The sequence below is a fragment of the Salvia splendens genome, chromosome 11, assembly GCF_004379255.2.
Source record: "Salvia splendens isolate huo1 chromosome 11, SspV2, whole genome shotgun sequence".
In the NCBI taxonomy this organism is placed as follows: domain Eukaryota; kingdom Viridiplantae; phylum Streptophyta; class Magnoliopsida; order Lamiales; family Lamiaceae; genus Salvia; species Salvia splendens.
This window is the reverse complement of record NC_056042.1, coordinates 21389942-21409139: the sequence shown is the minus strand read 5'-3', so window position 1 is coordinate 21409139 and position 19198 is coordinate 21389942. Positions and strand designations below refer to the sequence as shown.

The window sequence follows — 19198 nt, the reverse complement described above, 5'->3', positions numbered from 1 at the left end:
CAGCAAGCACCTACCCGATTAGTCTCCCTACGCTATTAGGCACCTTTGGTCTAGGCTTTGACCCAAAAGTCCACTTTGGATTGAGAACGTCCCACTGTGGATTCATAGATGGAATTCAGCTCGTAAACTCACTCCTCGCTACACAAGTCGCCTCTTTTTTTTTCTTTTCTTTGCTGATTCCTCTCAATGAAATTTGCTTCTCTGGTATAGCTCTACAACATCCTGTTTAGCTCCCGGACCATGAACTCAATCTTGCCCAAGACTCGATAACGAGGGTCTCCTCCTCCCCGGTGGACTTTTCGAAATTGGAAAAAGAGATGCGAACGGAGAGGAATAACCAATCGAGTGTTGTTTAATAGATGTCGAGTGCCGCTTTTCCCTTGAATCACTATTTCCATTTTTTTTCGATTGATTGCCTTTTTGACCACAAGTTTTAAATGGGCAAGGAAATCTCGTTTTTCAATTATTAAGCGAGCAGAGCCCAGGAAACAGGGAAGCCCGTCATAAAGCAGTCGACTAGAAGTCGAAGACTGCTGGCCTGAGAGAAGGCGGCCTCGGCAATAGGAAATCCCCTTCTCGACCAACTGATCTACGATGTTTCGTCACGCATGCAATGACAGAAGGACAGAAGCGCGTTCGCTTTGAAACAGGCAGGGCTAGATCCTCTTTTAAAGGAAGAATCAAGCCCGCTGGCCAGCGGGGACTGAGTGGTAAGGCCATGATATGCAGGGGAAAAGATCACTCATTCTTCCATTGGGGACAGGTGCACGAACGACAACTCCAAACGTCACACACAAGAGCTGAAAGAAGGTTCAGGTGATCGGGGCTATTTCCTATCTTCGGGGGAAGAGGGAAAGCACTCGTACTTTAGAGTTTACGTCAAAGAGAATACTTTCTTTACGGCTTGGTCACTCACACTAGGATGTTGTCTTCCGTCTAGCATCTAAATCTCAAATTATCCTCAAGCCAATCCAATCCGAGGTGACAAAGAAAAAAGAGGATAGTACTAAATTCATGGCTTCTGCGAAGTTCTCCAAAAGTATGAAAAGCTGGAGGACTTTGTACCATCCATTCTGGTGTGGTTGGATTCTGTCCAATGAGAATAAATACAGTTTTTGGGCAAGACAAGAAAGAAACTCGCCCTTTGACATCAAGGGATAAGAGCTGATTGTTGGCGATGACTTGGTGAAGGGAATCTATGCGAGAAGGTTCTCGAACAGGGTTCCGACCGAATAGAGCACGGAGCCAACGAGTTCAGGTGGAGGAGTTGGCAAGAGTGTTATGGAAATAGGCAGAGAAACTTGATTGATATATTCATATCTTCTACACCCTAATGCAATAATTTATAATGGAAGAAAATAACTAGAACAATAGCTAATCTTGTCTTCTAAAATGCAGAAAATGGATCATAATTTCTCCACGAAAAAGGAAACCGTGAACTACATTAAAAGTCCCTAACGCTTCCATTTGTGTCACTGCAGGCCCCTAACAAAAAAAAATATCGTCAGACAACCCTAACCTTAAACATAATCATATATCTTGTTTTTGTGACTATATTGCCCCTAAGCCCTAAAAGGGCATTTCGGTCAGTTCATTGAACATTCTGACAGCGGCCTGACCTGCATGTTGCTATTCCTGATACAAGTGATGGTTGAGTTGGCCAGCAATTGGACATATTGTGCAGCCATTTCTCATAAATTATAATTGCAATTATCAACTTTATAATTCACATATATAAAACTAAAAACATAATTTATTATATCTCCTTTACTTTTTGAAGAGGTGAATAAAAGATGAATAAAATTAGATACTACAGCATATCACTCGACAAATAAATGTACGTATTTACTAAATTCACCTTGTAATATAATATTTTGAAGAATAAATTCGCACCAATAGAAATTAAGGGATGTAGATTGATGCGTGAAAATATACAATAATTGCAACCTAACGTTGTATTCTCATAGTAACGTGAAAAAAACGAAGTTTGTCCGTAATTCTTGTTCCACTCTTTAAATGCAAACTTGATTTATGTGTTTTTAAATGCAAGAAACTCAATGGGCATGACCACATTAAACATGGTTTCCACTTTCTCATTTAAAGTTTTCTTTGACTTTTCCCACTTTGCCACTCATGTGATATGATCATACACGTTTCTTTTTTATATTTGCCAAATATGTGTTTCTTTTCATTTTTATTTAATTTTTATACTCCAGATTAGTTGAGTTTTTACTAGCATTTCATATAGTATATGTTTATATAGGAAAATGATTTTTTTAAAATCTAAAATTTGCACTATTAATCTAGATTCATTATGATAATTTTTTAAGAATAGTGAATATTATTTCTTTTGAGATGAATTGATAATAAAATTATAAAAAGAAAATGATTGCGGAGACTCATTTGTGGTTGGAAGAAAAAAAAAAGAAAAAGTAAGACGAGAAAAAGTTGACCAATCATGTGTGTGTGAATTGGATTAAATCCATTTGAGTTAAAATTATGAAATGGCCCTAACAAGTTGAAGCTTGAGAAGAAATGATTATTATGCTTTTCTTCCTCTGAAATTCTCTATTTCAAATGCTTTGATAGTGGAGGTCTGCAACGTAGGTGTACAGGTTTTTTATAAGTTGACTAAAATGCCCCTGAAGGCATTTGGACATTTTGGTCCGAAAAATGGCTATCAATATACGATATGTGATTATGTTTAAGGTTAGGCTTGTCTGACGATATTTTTTTTTGTTAGAGGCCTATAATGACACAAATGAAAACGTTAGAGACTTTTGATATAGTTCACTTAAAAGGAAAACACTAGCAACTATCTTTCACACATAATCCTTCATTCATTCAACGTGCAGGGGCTTGCTGCATCTTTGGTTTGTGAGTTGGGCTGTTGAATGAGCTGCTAAGAAATATTCCTCCCTCTCTTCAATATTAAATGTCTCATTTTAATATTTTGCGATATTGGATATTGTTTCCATCTTTCAGTAATACTAGTCAGAGAGAAAGAGATAGTGAGAGAGGAAAGAGAGACAGCCTATTAATTATTGTAAGAGACACTGCACCAGCATTTAATAAATAATTATTAAAAGCTGTATACAGAACATTTCTTATAGTTGAATATTATGCGAGTGTTCGTCTTCTTCTATTTCCTTTCTTCTCTTGTGTCGTGCGACACACCAGTTACAACTCCAGCTTGACCCTCCCGCCCCAACCGCGACCCCGTATCTCGATGGACCCACCCATGTTGGGGCAGTGCGAACGAGATCACCCTCCACACGTATCACGCTCACTTCAATCTTCTCCTCCTCCTCGATCACTTTCACCTCAATCACCTCCACCTCAACCTCCTACAACTCCGTCACCTCAATTTGTACCACCTGCTCCATCCCACTATCCTTCAGAATACAGGTACAATACATTTCCCGGTAATATTTATCATTTTCAGCTCTCTTTATTCTTCAAACTTCTGTGCAGTTAAAAACTTAAGGTTGGCCATCAAATAGAAATTTAAAGTCTTGAAACTGGAAACGTGTCCATTATTGTGCTTTTAATATACTACTCCCTCATTTCCTCATTAATAGAGGCGTTTCTTTTTTACACAGAATTTAAGAATAGTGTCTAAAAGGGATGGTGAACAAAATAAGAGAGATGATTACTTTTTGTAATAAATAAAAATGACTCAGTTAACTTGGAACTTCCCAAAATGATAAAATGACTCTATTAACATAGAACGGGGGAGTACTAAGCAAGTAATACGATTTTTATTCAAATTTTGAGAAGGTTCGCATGTTATATTATTAGCAATGTCGTCATTAGCTATTACTCCTAGTAATTCAAAGTTTTTCAGTGCAATATTCAGTTATCAAACTTCATATTTACTTCTAGAGGTTTCAATCCTTCTGTCTCTCAAGAACATCAACATCCTTTGCTAGGACATTTAAATACTCCATCAATGATTACATGCCCTACTTTTTGGTGGCTCGAGTTTTAGGAATTGTGAACAAATTTGGGTGGAAGATGTTAGCGAGACGTGGGTTCAACTTTTATACTTTCTCCGTCCATAAAAATACGTGCATATGATATGTCACGTGAATTAATAAAAAATTGATTAAGTAAGAGAGGTGTGGAGAATGATAGTTAAAGTAATGTTAGTAAATATCGTGACCCATATTATTATTAGTATTTGATATTGATATAAGTTGTAAATAACTTGATGTATAGGGTTAATAAATTGGGATAGAATTTCCATAAATGAAAATGCCCATATTTTTATGAGATGGACGAAAACGAAAAATGCACATAAAATGAATTAATGCAATGTGATGTCTACTTGCCATACATATTAAAATTGAAATGAGACTTGCAATAAGAGACAGGTCAAAATGGCAAAATGAGATGTGTAACCCTGAACAGAGAGACTATTTAATATCCCCTTTTGGCTTTGGGCAATGAGATTAAGAATATTGTGTTGAATGGATTAAATGAAAATAAAATAAAAGAGAAGAATAAAGTAGGAGAGATAGAGAGAGTAAGTGATGATGTACAATAAAAGCGATTATATATTTTGTTTTTTTTTCTAAAGAAATTGACTAACTAAGTTGAGACGTCTGACGTTTTAAAGAGGAATACAATTCAATTTAATTGGACAGAGGGAGTACTAACACATGCAAGCTATCGTGCCTCGGGAAGAGAGCTAGTACTTTTAAAAAATGTTGAATATTAAATATTGAATATTGAATATTGAATATTGAAATTAATGTATAGTTATGACTTAATTTTCAACATTCATTTTATAAATTGGCTATTCTTTCTGTTAAATACTTGTTTTTTTAACCCTCATGGACATGGCTGATTTGTCTTGTGTAGAATCTGTGCTGGTTGCAATAGCGAAATTGGCTATGTAAGATACTTCAGTTGCATGGGAGTTGTCTGGCATCCCGAATGTTTCTGTTGTCATGCTTGCGATCTTCCAATTTCTGATTATGAGGTGCTAAACTCTTCTGAGTCATTTTCTGACTTTCTAGGTGCCTCGTTTATACTCCCTGTGCCTCTTTCACTGCAAAAAAACTCGCCATTTAGTGATGGATTTTCCGTCATTAAAAAGGGCTAGTGACATGTCGAAAAGAAGCCGTAACTAAAAAGCTAGTCACTTAAAAAATTATTAGTCAAATTTTTCCGTCACTAGAATAATAACAGCCACGTAGCTGAAAACTTAGAGCGGTTGAGTTTGTAAGTTCGTGACGGACTAGTCTCACTAATTTGTGATGAACGCTTTTCCGCCACTGATTAGTGAAGGGATAGCATACCGTCACTAATTCCCTCACTAATCAACATTTTTTTTTGTAATGTTTGATACTTCCTGCGTCCCCAAACAATAGGCCTAATAGGGTATGGCATGTGTTTGAATTAAAACTTGTTGGTGTAACATTGTGAGTGAGTGTTAGTAATGATTCATAAATGTATTATGAGAACAGAAAGTAGTGGGCCATGGGGTAGAAATGTAAATTAAATTGATATTATGAGGATAATATGTTGTTGGATAATGTCCATGGCTCTATAAATGGAATCGGAATAATTTTTGTGTACTCCCTCTGTCCCAAAGAAGATGACTCTTTTGTTAGATGGTACGTGAATTCGTGCAACTTTATTTTGTGTGTGAAGTGGAAAGAATAAAGTAAGAGAATGTTTTAATTTTTAGTAATAGGTCATCTTCGTTGGGACAAACTAAAAAGGAAAGTGGGTCATCTTCAACGGGACAGGGGATGTACGCACCAAGAAGGTAAAAAATACTACATTTGTCCCACTTTAGGAGTCTCAGTTTACAATTTTTTGATGTCCCACTTTAGGAGGAGTCCAGGTAGGAATACTCCGTATATGGTAATAGGCCCCACATTTCACTAGTTTTTTTCTACTCACATTTTATTATAAAACTAATATATAAAACTAGGACACACATTCCACTATCTTTTTCCACCAACTTTCCTTACATTTCTTAAAACTCGTGCCGAACTAAAATAGGACGGAGGGAGTATTGTTTAGGGAACGAAGGAGTATTAGCTAGTTACATAACTTGATTGAACCAATAATCTTATGAACTGACTTCTTCTCGGATTATGTTTCAGTTTAAAATATCTGATAAGCGTCCCTTCCATAAATCTTGTTTTAAGGACTTGTACCACCCCAAATGTGTTGTTTGCAAGAACTTTGTAAGTGTTCATGTTTGGTACATATTACGTACATTTTCTTTTACATTAAGCTTATTCATTTACTTCCTCCGTCCCTCTGTAGCTGAGTCGTATTCCTTTTTGCTTGTCCCCCTGTAACCGATTCATTTCCTATTAGGGGAAAAAAAGCACCCACTTTTATTCTCTTATACTTTACTCCTCTTACTTTATTCTTTTCTTCGTCTCTCTACATTTTTCCTTTCTTACTTTATCATCCATCCATTCACTTCACTTTTAACACAATTTCTTAAATCTCGTGCCAAAAAGAAACGCACCTGCTACAGAGGGACGGAGGGAGTACTATTTTGTGATTAGTTTTAGACTAAGGTTATATTCATTTTCCATCCGTGCAGATTCCCTTGAATGCAGTCGGACTCATTGAGTACAGAGCTCATCCTTTCTGGAAGCAGAAGTACTGCCCTTCACACGAACATGATGGAACACCCCGTTGTTGTAGCTGTGAAAGAATGGAGGTGAGCAGTACAAATTAGATTTTCATTCTAAATTGGAAGTGAAACTGAAAGAAAGAGCTACAAACATGAGATCTTCATGAACCGAGAATACATAGTACTACCTCCGTACCAACTTAGTTGACTCATATTCCTTTTCAGGTTATCCCAACTTAGTTGAGCATTTCCCTTTCTGGCACAGAACATATAATCACTATTACTTTCTCTCTCATATTTTACTTTCATATCTCTCATACTTTATTCTCTCTTTGATTTTATTTATCTTTATTTATTTCATTTAACACAATTTCTTAATATCCGATTCGTCGTGCTAAAAACAAACCCCAACTAAGATGGGACAGAGGGAGTATGTCTTAATATTTTTTAACCTGTTTAATGGTTTTCCGGTAGTGCAGCCAGTATATATATCTAATTCTTGATGATGTGAGGAAGCTGTGTCTAGAGTGTCTAGACTCATCAATAATGGATACACACGAGTGCCAACCGCTTTACCTTGAAATTCAAGAATTTTACGAAAGTTTAATGATGAAGGTAGAGCAGCAAGTGACGGTACTCTTGGTCGAGAGACAAGCACTAAATGAAGCCATAAAAGGAGAGAAATATATACAAAACTGTGTAAGCATCATAGTTTTCCTAAAGGTAACCTCGGCAAAGGGGCTGATCTAGTAATATTTGTTCTGTGTCCAGGGTCATAACCACCAGGCAACTATAGGCCTTTGCCTATCGGAAGAGCAAACTGTTAACACAGTACGGACAAATATTCAATATGAATTAAAAATCGTTGTTAGAATATTTTCTTTCTTAACTTTCAACCCTTCAATTCCCAGATACTGAGGCGACCCAAAATAGGAGGATATCGGATAACAGACATGTCTCCTGAGCCTTACACACTCGTTCGGAAATGTGAAGTAACAGCGATCCTCATTCTGTATGGTCTGCCTAGGTAGAGTCACTTATATGTTATAGCTCATCTTCTGCCTTTTTGGATCCTCACCATAATTAACCCGTGGCCTGATGTAGATTATTGACTGGGTCAATCCTAGCTCATGAAATGATGCATGCGTGGCTCCGTCTGAAAGGTAAATGTTCACTAATTTTACCATTTTGAATTAAACATTTGTCTTGCTGCAGTACATGTCTACTAACTTATCAACTATGCCCCCTTTCAGGTTACCCAAATCTTAGTCCAAAAGTCGAAGAAGGAATCTGCCGAGTGATGGCTCACATTTGGTTAGAGTCAGAGATCATTCCTTGCTCTGGGAGCAATGCAGCTTCTGCCTCGAAGAAGGGGAAGAGGTCTGCATTTGAGCAAAAACTTGGTCAGTTTTTCATGCAGCGGACACAATCAGATAGTTCTGAAGTTTACGGAGATGGTTTCAGGGAAGGCAACAAGGCGTTGCTCAAATACGGGCTGAGGAGCACTCTCGATCACATTCGCCTGACAGGGAGTTTTCCCTGTTAACTTGATAGCTCCATCCGGTATTGGAATTCATGCTCTATATTTGTATATATTCATTTGTCTTGCATATAATTGGATGCGCATAAAGCTTTTAATTTTTCTTTAACTAATAATCGCTATAGAATACAATGAAATGAAAAACAAGCAGCCAAATGTAAACCGAAATATTTGTTCATGTATCATCAAATGGTTGGTATGAGAATCGATCCACGTTCCCCCTTTAATAATTATTTTGATTTTGATATTTATCGATTTGTTGTTGGAGCGAAGGTGAGATGGACGATAGAAAAGCCAATGAGTGATGGGTGGGAAGAGAGATTTGAGTTGGCTCTGTGTTATGGAAATAGGCAGAGAAACTTGATTGATATATTTATATCTTCTACACCCTAATGCAATAATTTATAATGGAAGAAAATAACTAGAACAATAGCTAATCTTGTCTTCTAAAATGCAGAAAATGGATCATGACTTCTCCACGAAAAAGAAAACACTAGCAACTATCTTTCACACATAATCCTTCATTCATTCAACGCACAGGGGCTTGCTGCATCTTTGGTTTGTGAGTTGGGCTGTTGAATGAGCTGCGAAAAAATATTCCTCCCTCTCTTCAATATTAAATGTCTCATTTTAATATTTTGCGATATTCAAATTGTAAGAGAGACTGCCTATTAATTATTGTAAGAGACACTGCACCACCATTTAATAAATAATTATTAAAAGCTGTATACAGTACATTTCTTATAGTTGAATATTACGGGAGTGTTCGTCTTCTTCTATTTCCTTTCTTCCCTTGTGTCGTGCTCGACCCAGTCGGCCCAACCGTATCTCGATCAACCCACCCATGTTGGGACGGTGCTGCCTGCGATCCTGGCGACCCAAACGAGATCACCCTCCACACGTATCACCCTCACTTTAATCTCCTCCTCCTCCTCGATCACCTTCACATCAATCACCTCAATTTGTACCACCTTCTCCATCCCACCATCCTTCAGGATACAGGTACAATACATTTCCCATTTTCAGCTCTCTTTATGTTTCACTTTAAATTTCCAGAATTTTGTCAACCTATCACATCCATTGGTCTGGTGGGACATATTCTTCAAACTTCTGTGCAGGTTAAAAACTTTAGGTTGACCATCAAATAGAAATTTAAAGTCATGAAACTGGAAACGTGTCCATTCTTTTCGGCAAATAATTTAAGAATAGTGTGTTAAAGTGATGGTGAATAAAGTAAGAGAGACGATGACTTTTTGCCATAAATAGAAATGACTTGGTTAACTTGGAACTTCCCAAAATGGTAAAATGACTCTATTAACATAGAACGGAGGGAGTACTAAGCAAGTAATACTAATTTTATTCAAATTTTGAGAAGGTTCGCATGTTATATTATCAGCAATGTCGTCATTAGCTGTTACTCCTAGTCATTCAAAGTTTTTCAGTGCAATATTCAGTTATCAAACTTCATATTTAGTTTTAGAGGTTTCAATCCTTCTGTGTCTCAAGAACATCTAGGACCATCGGCAGATGCAGGTGGGGTCGAGTGGGGTCGGCCGACCCCACCGTCGACCCCGGAGAACCGCCGAAAAACACCTTCCTTCAGCTGCCGACCGCACGACGTTAGAGCTTCTGCCCCATCCCCATCTAGTTTCACAACAGAGGAAACATTGGAAGAGAAAAGAAATGGGAGAGAGTCGCACGACGGCAGCGGACGCTGTCGAAGGTGATGGCTGTGAGACAAAGTCCATCCATTTTCTTTTCTCACTCGTAATAGAATAGAAGAGAGAGATTAGGAGGGAATATGTTATACATCTTTACATAAAAAGAAGGAAAGAGGCGTGTCCAACTGGATCATACTTAATTCTAGGAAATAGGAGCAGATTTTATATTTACCTCTACTTTGACCTATTGCATTACCTATTTTCAAGCTAAATCAAACTAATTAAAATTTTTAATTTATCTCTAATTATTCTAAACGTTTATCTATTAAAAAGGTTTAGTCATAATTTATTACTCCCTCCGTCCCCCAAAATTCGTCACTATTTGACCCGACACGAGTTTTTTAATATATAATAGAAAGTGGGTTGAAAAAGTTAGTGGCATGTGAGTCATACTTTTATATATTAGTTTTAAAATAAAATGTGAGTGAGAATGAGTTAGTGGAATGTGGTGTCCATTACCAAAAAATGGTAAAAGTGAAATGTGACAAATTTTTAGGGACGGGCGAAAAAGGAAATAAGTGACAAATTTTCAAGGACGGAGGAAGTATAATCTTAGTAATTTAAATCAAATCAACACAAACCTAAATTTTTTCAAAAACTAGCTTAGTTTAAAAAAGAAAAGGTTAAATCTTGTTATTATACTAAATTCTCAATTCTTCTTAAACTAAACGTTACATAATAATTTTCCTATCTAATGAACAAAAATGCTCATATGATCTTTTAAAAATGATTTAGTCTTGCACAATTATTTTTTCAAGGCAACCTATATTTGACATAATTTTGTAATTAGTGAAAATTAATGTGACAAATTAGAAAAAAAATGAAATATTAAGGATGACTGATTGAATTATATTTTGATAGTATATAGTGAGAGAAATTTACTCCCTCCGTCTCTAGGAGATAACCCCTTCCTTGGACGACATAAAATTTTATGACCTTATTTTATGGAGTATGTTAAGTAGAGAAAGTAAAGTATGAGAGAAGCAATAAAGTAGAGATGTCTCTAATTTTAGTAATGAGTCATCTTGATTGACACAAACCAAAAAGGAAAGTGTGTCATCTATGATAAGACCAAAGGAGTATGATATTATTTCAAATAAAAAAAATTTGAGTTGTTTTCATCGCGCGCAACAAAAGATTGTAGTAAATTCCTTATCTCGCCCGACCCCACGATGATCAGTTCCTGGATCCGCCCATGTCTAGGACATTAAAATACTCCATCAACGATTACACGCCCTACTTTTTGGTGGCTTGAGTTTTAGGAAATGTGAACAAATTTGGGTGGAAGATGTTAGCGAGACGTGGGTTCAACTTTTTTTTACTCTTTCCGTCCCATAAAAATATGAGCATATGATATGACACGTGAATTAATACAAAATTGATAAAGTAAGAAAGATGAGGAGAAGGGTAAATAAAGTAATGTTAGTAAATATCGTGACCCATATTATTATTAGTATTTGATATTGATATAAGTTGTAAATAACTTGATGTATAGGGTTAATAAATTGGGATAGAATTTCCATAAATGAAAATGCCCATATTTTTATGAGATGGACGAAAACGAAAAATGCACATATTTTTTATGGGACGGAGGGAGTATATTAGTTTTATAATAAAATGCAAATGAAATGAATTAATGGAACGTGATGTCTACTTGCCATACATATTAAAATTGAAATGAGACTTGCAATAAGAGACAGGTCAAAATGGCAAAATGAGATGTGTAACCCTGAACATAGAGACTATTCAATATTCCCTTTTGGCTTTGGACAATGAGATTAAGAAAATTTTGTTGAATGGATTAAATGAAAATAGAATAAAATAAAATAGAAGAGAAGAATAAAGTAGGAGAGATAGAGAGAGTAAACTAATGATCTACAGTAAAAGTGATTATATATTTTGTTTTTTTCTAAAGAAATTGACTAACTAAGTTAAGACGTCTGACATTTTAAAGAGGAATACGATTCAATTTAATTGGACGGAGGGATTAGTAACACATGCAAGCTATTGTGCCTCGAGAAGAGAGCTAGTACTTTTATAAAATGTTGAATATTGAATATTGAAATGAATGTCTTGTTATGACTTAATTTTCAACATTCATTTTATAAATTGGCTATTCTTTCAGTTAAATAATTGTTTTTTTAACCCTCATGGACATGGCTGATTTGTCTTGTGTAGAATCTGTGCTGGTTGCAATAGCGAAATTGGCCATGTAAAATACTTCAAATGCATGGGAGTTTTCTGGCATCCCGAATGTTTCCGTTGTCATGCTTGCGATCTTCCAATTTCTGATTATGAGGTGCTAAACTCTTCTGAGTCATTTTCTGACTTTCTAGGTGCCTCGTTTACGCTCCCTATGCCTCTTTCACTGCAAAAAACTCGCAATTTAGTGATGGATTTTCCGTCACTAAAAATGGCTAGTGACATGTCGAAGAGAAGCCGTAACTAAAGCTAGTCACTTAAAAAATTATTATGAGGATAATATGTTGTTGGATAATGTCCATGGCTCTATTCATGGAATTGGAATAATTTTGGTGTACTTCCTCCGTCCCAAGGAAGATGACTCTTTCCTTGGGCGGTACATGAATTTGTGCAACTTTATTTTGCGTGTGAAGTAAAGAGAGTAAAGTAAGAGAGTGTTTTAATTTTTAGTAATAGGTCATCTTGGTTGGGACAAACTAAAAAGGAAAGTGGGTCATTTTCAACGGGACATGGGAAGTATGCACCAGAAGGTAAAAAATACTCCATTTGTCCTACTTTAGAAGTCCCGGTTTACAATTTTTGGATGTCCCACTTTAGGAGGAGTCCCGGTAGGAATACTCCGTACATGGTAATAGACCCCACATTTCACTAGTCTTTTTCTACTCCCATTTTATTATAAAACTAATATATAAAACTAGGACCCACATTCCACTATCTTTTTCCACCAACTTTCCTTACATTTCTTAAAACTAGTGTCGAACTCAAATAAGACTTCTAAAATGGGACGGATGGAGTATTGTTTAGGGATAGAAGGAGTATTACCTAGTTACATAACTTGATTGGATCAATAATCTTATGAACTGACTTATTCTCGGATTCTGTTTCAGTTTTCCATCAATGATAATCGTCCCTTCCATAAATCTTGCTATAAGGACTTGCACCACCCCAAATGTGAGGTTTGCAAGAACTTTGTAAGTGTTCTTCATGTATAGTACATATTACATACATTTTCTTTTACATTAAGCTTATTCATTTACTTCCTCCGTCCCTCTGTAGCTGAGTCGTATTCCTTTTTAGTTGTCCCACTATAGCTGAGTCATTTTCTATTATGGCAAAAAGCACCCACTTTTCTTCTCTCATACTTTACTCCCTCGTACTTTATTCTTTTTCTTCATCTCTCTACATTTTTCCTTTCTTACTTTATCATCCATCCATTCAATTCACTTTTAACACAATTTCTTAAATCTCGGGCCAAAAAGAAACGCATCTGCTATAGATGGAGGGAGGGACTACTATTTTGTGATTAGTTTTAGACTAGGTTATATTCCTTTTCCATCCGTGTAGATTCCCACGAATGCAGTCGGACTCATTGAGTACAGAGCTCATCCTTTCTGGAAGCAGAAGTACTGCCCTTCACACGAACATGATGAAACACCCCGTTGTTGTAGCTGTGAAAGAATGGAGGTGAGCAGTACAAATTAGATTTTCATTCTAAATTGGAAGTGAAACTGAAAGAAAGAGCTACAAACATGAGATCTTCATGAACCGAGAATACATAGTACTACCTCCGTACCAACTTAGTTGACTCATATTCCTTTTCAGGTTATCCCAACTTAGTTGAGCATTTCCCTTTCTGGCACAGAACATATAATCACTATTACTTTCTCTCTCATATTTTACTTTCATATCTCTCATACTTTATTCTCTCTTTGATTTTATTTATCTTTATTTATTTCATTTAACACAATTTCTTAATATTCGTCATGCTAAAAACAATCTCCAACTAAGTTGGGACAGAGGGAGTATGTCTTAATATTTTTTAACCTGTTTAATGGTTTTCCGGTAGTGCAGCCAGTATATATATCTAATTCTTGATGATGTGAGGAAGCTGTGTCTAGAGTGTCTAGACTCATCAATAATGGATACACACGAGTGCCAACCGCTTTACCTTGAAATTCAAGAATTTTACGAAAGTTTAATGATGAAGGTAGAGCAGCAAGTGACGGTACTCTTGGTCGAGAGACAAGCACTAAATGAATCCACCGAAGGAGAGGAAACTGTAGACTCTATTCTGTTAAAGTATTTTAGTTTTCCTAAAGGTAACCTCGGCAAAGGGGCTGATCTAGTAATATTTGTTCTGTGTCCAGGGTCATAACCACCAGGCAACTATAGGCCTTTGCCTATCGGAAGAGCAAACTGTTAACACAGTACGGACAAATATTCAATATGAATTAAAAATCAGCTGAATAACGTTGTTAGAATATTTTCTTTCTTAACTTTCCACCCTTCAATTCCCAGATACTGAGGCGACCCAAAATAGGAGGATATCGGATAACAGACATGTCTCCTGAGCCTTACACACTCGTTCGGAAATGTGAAGTAACAGCGATCCTCATTCTGTATGGTCTGCCTAGGTAGAGTCACTTATTTGCTATATGAGGTATAGCTAATCTTCTGCCTTTGGATCCTCACCATAATTAACCTTGGCCTAGTGTAGGTTACTGACTGGGTTGATCCTGGCTCATGAAATGATGCATGCGTGGCTCCGTCTAAAAGGTTAATGTTCACTAAGTTCACCATTTTGGATTAAACATTTCTGTTGCAGCAGTACATGCCTACCAACTTATCAACTAAGTCCTGTTTCAGGTTACCCAAATCTTAGTCCAAAAGTCGAAAGAGGAATTTGCCATGTGCTAGCACACCTGTGGTTAGATTCGGAGATCAATGCAGCTTCTGCTACATCATCATCATCTGGCTCTTCGAAGAAGGGGAAGAAGTCTGAATTTGAGAAAAAACTTTGTGAGTGGCTCATACAGCGGATAGAATCAGACACTTCTGCAGTTTACGGAGATGGTTTCAGGGAAGGAAACAAGGCGGTGCTCAAATACGGGCTGAGGAGAACTCTCGATCACATTCGCCTGAAAGGGAGTTTTCCTTGTTAACTTGATAGCTCCATTTGGTATTGGAATTCATGCTCTATATTTCTATATATTCATTTGTCATGCATATTGTAGGGATCAGATCACTTAGGATTCACTAATTACTGGGACCTTTTTTTATTATGGAACAACTGAGATGGCTAATCTCAGTAAGAACAAGCCAAATACAAAACCAGATGTTACAACAAGATAATCGGAGTACAACCGCAAGAATTACAGAAACCCTAATCTATTGATAAGCCTTGACCGCTTACAATAGCACCGGTTCCTATACTGCAATTCACCTGCATACTTACACACAAGTTAGTAACAACAGGTAATAGATCCTCTCGGATCTAAACAAAACTAAACCGTAATCGAAAGAAACTTGGAACACAAAGGCCAGAGAATGGCTCAGGTCGCACACACGACTTCAGAAGGGCCAAAGACCTCCTCCGTCTTATTCAACAAGTCACAAGGGAGCACCGTGGAAAGAATCTAACCCTGAGCTAGGGTTACCCGATTACTACCACACAAAGCCACCCCACGCGTTCAACCACCCACAGACACAACCACAACACCTCAAGAACCCTTAGAACTCACGGATCTATGAAATCCACCGAATAACTTCCCAGAAACAACAAGAGGACGAACTCAACCGTTCAAACTCACACAAATCTCCAGATCAACTCAGAGGTTGATAGATATCACTCGATCCTCACAGAAAAGAAGAGAAATGAGTCATCGGAGAAGAAGAACGGCCGGAGTTTCAGAGAGAGAGGGGTTTCTAGAGAGAAGTCAGAGAATCGACTCAAGGAGAGAGGGGGGGAGTGTTTAGGATGGAATAAGAGAGTGAAGAGTCTAAGAGTCGAATATAGACACTGAGAAAACACACCTCAAATCCAACGGCTCAGCGCCGTGATCCGCGTGGAGGTGACACGTGGCAGCCATCGGGTAGCTCACTTAAGTAACAGGCCAAGTCCAGAATGGATCAAGCCATCAATTGTAATTGGGCCATCAATAAATCAGCCTAGCCGATTTAAACAATAAGCCCAAATGGTCAGTCCATTATCCCACACATATAATTGGATGCGAAAAATGCAAATGACTTTTTAATTTTTCTTTAACAAATAATCGCTATAGATACAATGAGGATCCATTCAGTACACGGAATTGGAATCGGAATTCTAATTCAATTCCAAATACTTCGTTTGGTATAATTAAAGAATTGATATGGAATTGACTAGAATTCAATTCAAAATTCAATTTTTTTAATAAAAAAAATTTCATTAAATATAATCATATCATATAAACAACTTTATACTATAATATAACAAAATAATTAAGCAATGATAAACGTGACCAATTTCTTGATATTTTTATGATCCACCAAGAATCAATCCAAGAACTATTGCCTAATTCCAGATCCCTATTTGTCTAAACTCTGATTATTGGCTTGAAAACATGAAAACTCCTTATTATTTCACAATCCAACATTCTAAACAAATGCTCAACAATCACTCATTGCTTCTCTCTTGAAGCAATACTTTTCAACAAACGCTACACCAAGATTATCTGCATAAGGCCTAATAAATGCCCCAAAAATTAAACCTCTCATCTACAAATCGATCCATTTCCGAATAAGTCCCTCCCTCGCCCTCCAACACCTTCAAAATCTGCAGCGCCGACGCATGAGGGTCGAAGGATCACTGATCATCTCAAACCTCTCGAAGGCAAGCAGAAGCCTCTTGATATCCCTGCAGATCTCCAACGAAGTGCATATCACCAACGTGGAGACTTCCTGAATATCTCCTCCACCTCACTCTCTGAGACCCCCAAATCCGGAACCCTTGGGTTTTACTTAAAAAAATACTAAGAAACACTAAAATCATATCCATCGTAAAAGGTGTTTGCGCATACAAACATCATCATCATCCATCATATACCATATTTGAACCATCATGTAAAATGAGAATGTGGCCACAAACTCAATCACTGGACCGGAAAACCTAAAAGATGGCTCACGATCCCCCATCATTGTACACTAGCCTAAGTAGGAGCTCAAACCCTAGTTAGACCCGAATTAGTTAACCATCAAAGTATAGTAGAGTATTATTCTAGTAGACAATCAGACAGACAGATTCAAAGCATAAGAATCCAACATTGCATAACATTTAAACCACCATTATAGCACCATACTCATATCTTTGGAATTAAAAGAGTTTAAGTAAGTTATAAAGTCCATGCAATAATGTAGGATAGAAAATCTCACCTCAATAGCTTAGAAAAGTCCTTAACTCGACGTCTCGAATAAAAATCTTTAAATTGCGTGCGAAGGCGACCCTTTTGAAAAACAGTAAAGCATACATCAATCTCGAGAAAATAATGAACTTAGGATGCATGATCAATCTTACCCATCGATCTTAAATTTTCTATGATAGTTGGACGCCGTCTTCATCTTCTTTCGATATGGATATTTTGCAGCTGCCAAGGCCAGCGACGCAGGTCGGCCATTCGCAACCCTTAAATATTTGAACAGTCCAACAAAATTCTTCACTCCAACACAACTTGGTCCAACTCCTTTATTGATAATTCCAGCCCATTTAACTCAAAACAGCTGCAGCACTATCTCAAGTAGAACTCCCCCGATTCTCAAATTTCTTCTCCCTTCTCCTCTCCCCACTGCTGCTTTTTGTTGTTCGCGTGGCTGCTGATCCAGCCCAGCCGTCGTCGCTCGATCTGCACTTGAACACATATCTGCAATTCTCTCTCGGTTTCTCTTCAATTTGCTTGTGAAATGCAAGGGATTGTTGAGGAGTCCAAAACTACACAATTTGCTGTGATTGAATTTGGTGACTTTTGATTTCAGAAAACGTCCAAGATTGGAAGAGCACAAGTCTCACGCTTGCAGTGGAGAAGAAAAAGGCGCTGAGCATGAAGAAACAAGTTTTGGGCTCAACAAATGGGCTTAAAATTATTCGTAGGTTCACATAGTGCCGTAATTCAACTGTACTCAAATAACTGGCTTATCTCAACAAAAGAATTGGGCTACAGGAAAATAAAATTACGTTTAGGCCCAAAAGATTGTTATTTGATTTGGACAAGCCCAAATACGAACGAAATTCCTCTTGCTCAACAATACAAATTTTAGTAGTCGAAAAGATCAAGGTTTTAACAAAAAAAAATCATATCGAAATTGACGTCATTTTGAGACCTAAAAGATTACAACAAGTCACGGCGACACTAACATCAAACTCATTTTAGGGTAAATGTCACACTAAATATTGATTTTGCTGCAACCATTTACACTAAACTCAAACTCAAAAGATTATTCCTCACCCACTAACTTTTTATACTTTTCAATCATACCTATATATTTTATATAAATTACACACTAACCCAATGACACTTTGTCAATATCTTAAATTAAATTAAATAGATCTAATATAAGATTTATTAATTAATATAACTAAATATGAAATCTATTATTTATTATGTAATGAATTAGAAAATTTAAATATAATAAAAATACTATAAATAAATATTACAACGTACACAAACAATAACTAAAACTGAAAATTAAAATTCATTTAAAAATGCCACAAGTACATGTAACATACTATGACGTACACATAAAATAACGAAAACTCAATGTTCGAAATTTGCAAATTGTTCCCATAAATGGTCAACTAGTGCATTTCGAAGTTCAAGATGAGTACTTTTATTTCTTAGAGTGAACTACATAAAATGCCTCTGACGTTTCCATTTGTTACACTGCAGACTCATGACAAAAAAAATTTCGCCACAAGACTCTGGCCTTAAAAATAATCACATATCATATTTTTTTCTGACTAAAATACCCTTTAGCCCTAAAAGGGCACTATATGCATATCAAATGGAAATCTGTAGTGACGGCCTGCAAGCTGCACTGCATGTACTGTTGATTATTGTTCCTCTGACGAGATTTGACATGGTAACATGTAAATGAAATTTTTAATGCATGCAATTTTTAAAGTACTAGTTAATAAAATATTTTGAGAAATATGAGAGGAGAATTTGATTTCCTTGTTTTGAGACGTGTCATATTTATGTTTCACCTAGTATGACTAATGCTGAGTAATCATATTAAGTCGGTTGTTGCTTTTCCAAAAAAAAAGATGGATTAATTTTTCTATTAGCATACACACATTTACTTTGCTACACGTAT

The 19198-nt window shown here is 36.6% G+C and overlaps 2 protein-coding genes across 6 annotated transcripts; both read left to right on the top strand.

Annotated features, from left to right (window-relative positions):
* Positions 1 to 3053: 3053 nt before the first annotated feature.
* Positions 3054 to 8377, top strand: LOC121755422 (protein DA1-related 1-like). Of its 4 annotated transcripts, none has more exons than XM_042150723.1 (9): positions 3061 to 3408; positions 4867 to 4987; positions 6123 to 6206; positions 6578 to 6697; positions 7085 to 7225; positions 7382 to 7441; positions 7522 to 7637; positions 7715 to 7773; positions 7864 to 8377. In XM_042150723.1, the coding sequence occupies exons 1-9, from the start codon at positions 3230 to 3232 to the stop codon at positions 8154 to 8156; spliced, it is 1173 nt and encodes a 390-aa protein (XP_042006657.1). In that variant the 5' UTR covers positions 3061 to 3229; the 3' UTR covers positions 8157 to 8377. The 4 variants fall into 4 exon arrangements, with proteins under 4 accessions (XP_042006658.1, XP_042006657.1, XP_042006660.1 ...); XM_042150726.1 differs by having other exon boundaries at positions 7085 to 7309; XM_042150724.1 differs by lacking the exon at positions 6123 to 6206 and having other exon boundaries at positions 3054 to 3408.
* A 572-nt stretch (positions 8378 to 8949) lies between these two features.
* On the top strand, positions 8950 to 16224 carry LOC121755425 (protein DA1-related 1-like). Of its 2 annotated transcripts, XM_042150728.1 has the most exons (10): positions 8950 to 9152; positions 12050 to 12170; positions 12961 to 13044; positions 13418 to 13537; positions 14061 to 14132; positions 14221 to 14280; positions 14372 to 14487; positions 14571 to 14629; positions 14720 to 15078; positions 16071 to 16224. In XM_042150728.1, exons 2-9 carry the CDS (start codon positions 12102 to 12104, stop codon positions 15013 to 15015), a joined length of 876 nt encoding a protein of 291 aa, XP_042006662.1. In that variant the 5' UTR covers positions 8950 to 9152; positions 12050 to 12101; the 3' UTR covers positions 15016 to 15078; positions 16071 to 16224. The 2 variants fall into 2 exon arrangements, with proteins under 2 accessions (XP_042006662.1, XP_042006664.1); XM_042150730.1 differs by lacking the exons at positions 8950 to 9152; positions 12961 to 13044 and having other exon boundaries at positions 12167 to 12170; positions 13925 to 14132.
* The last annotated feature ends 2974 nt before the right edge of the window (positions 16225 to 19198 follow it).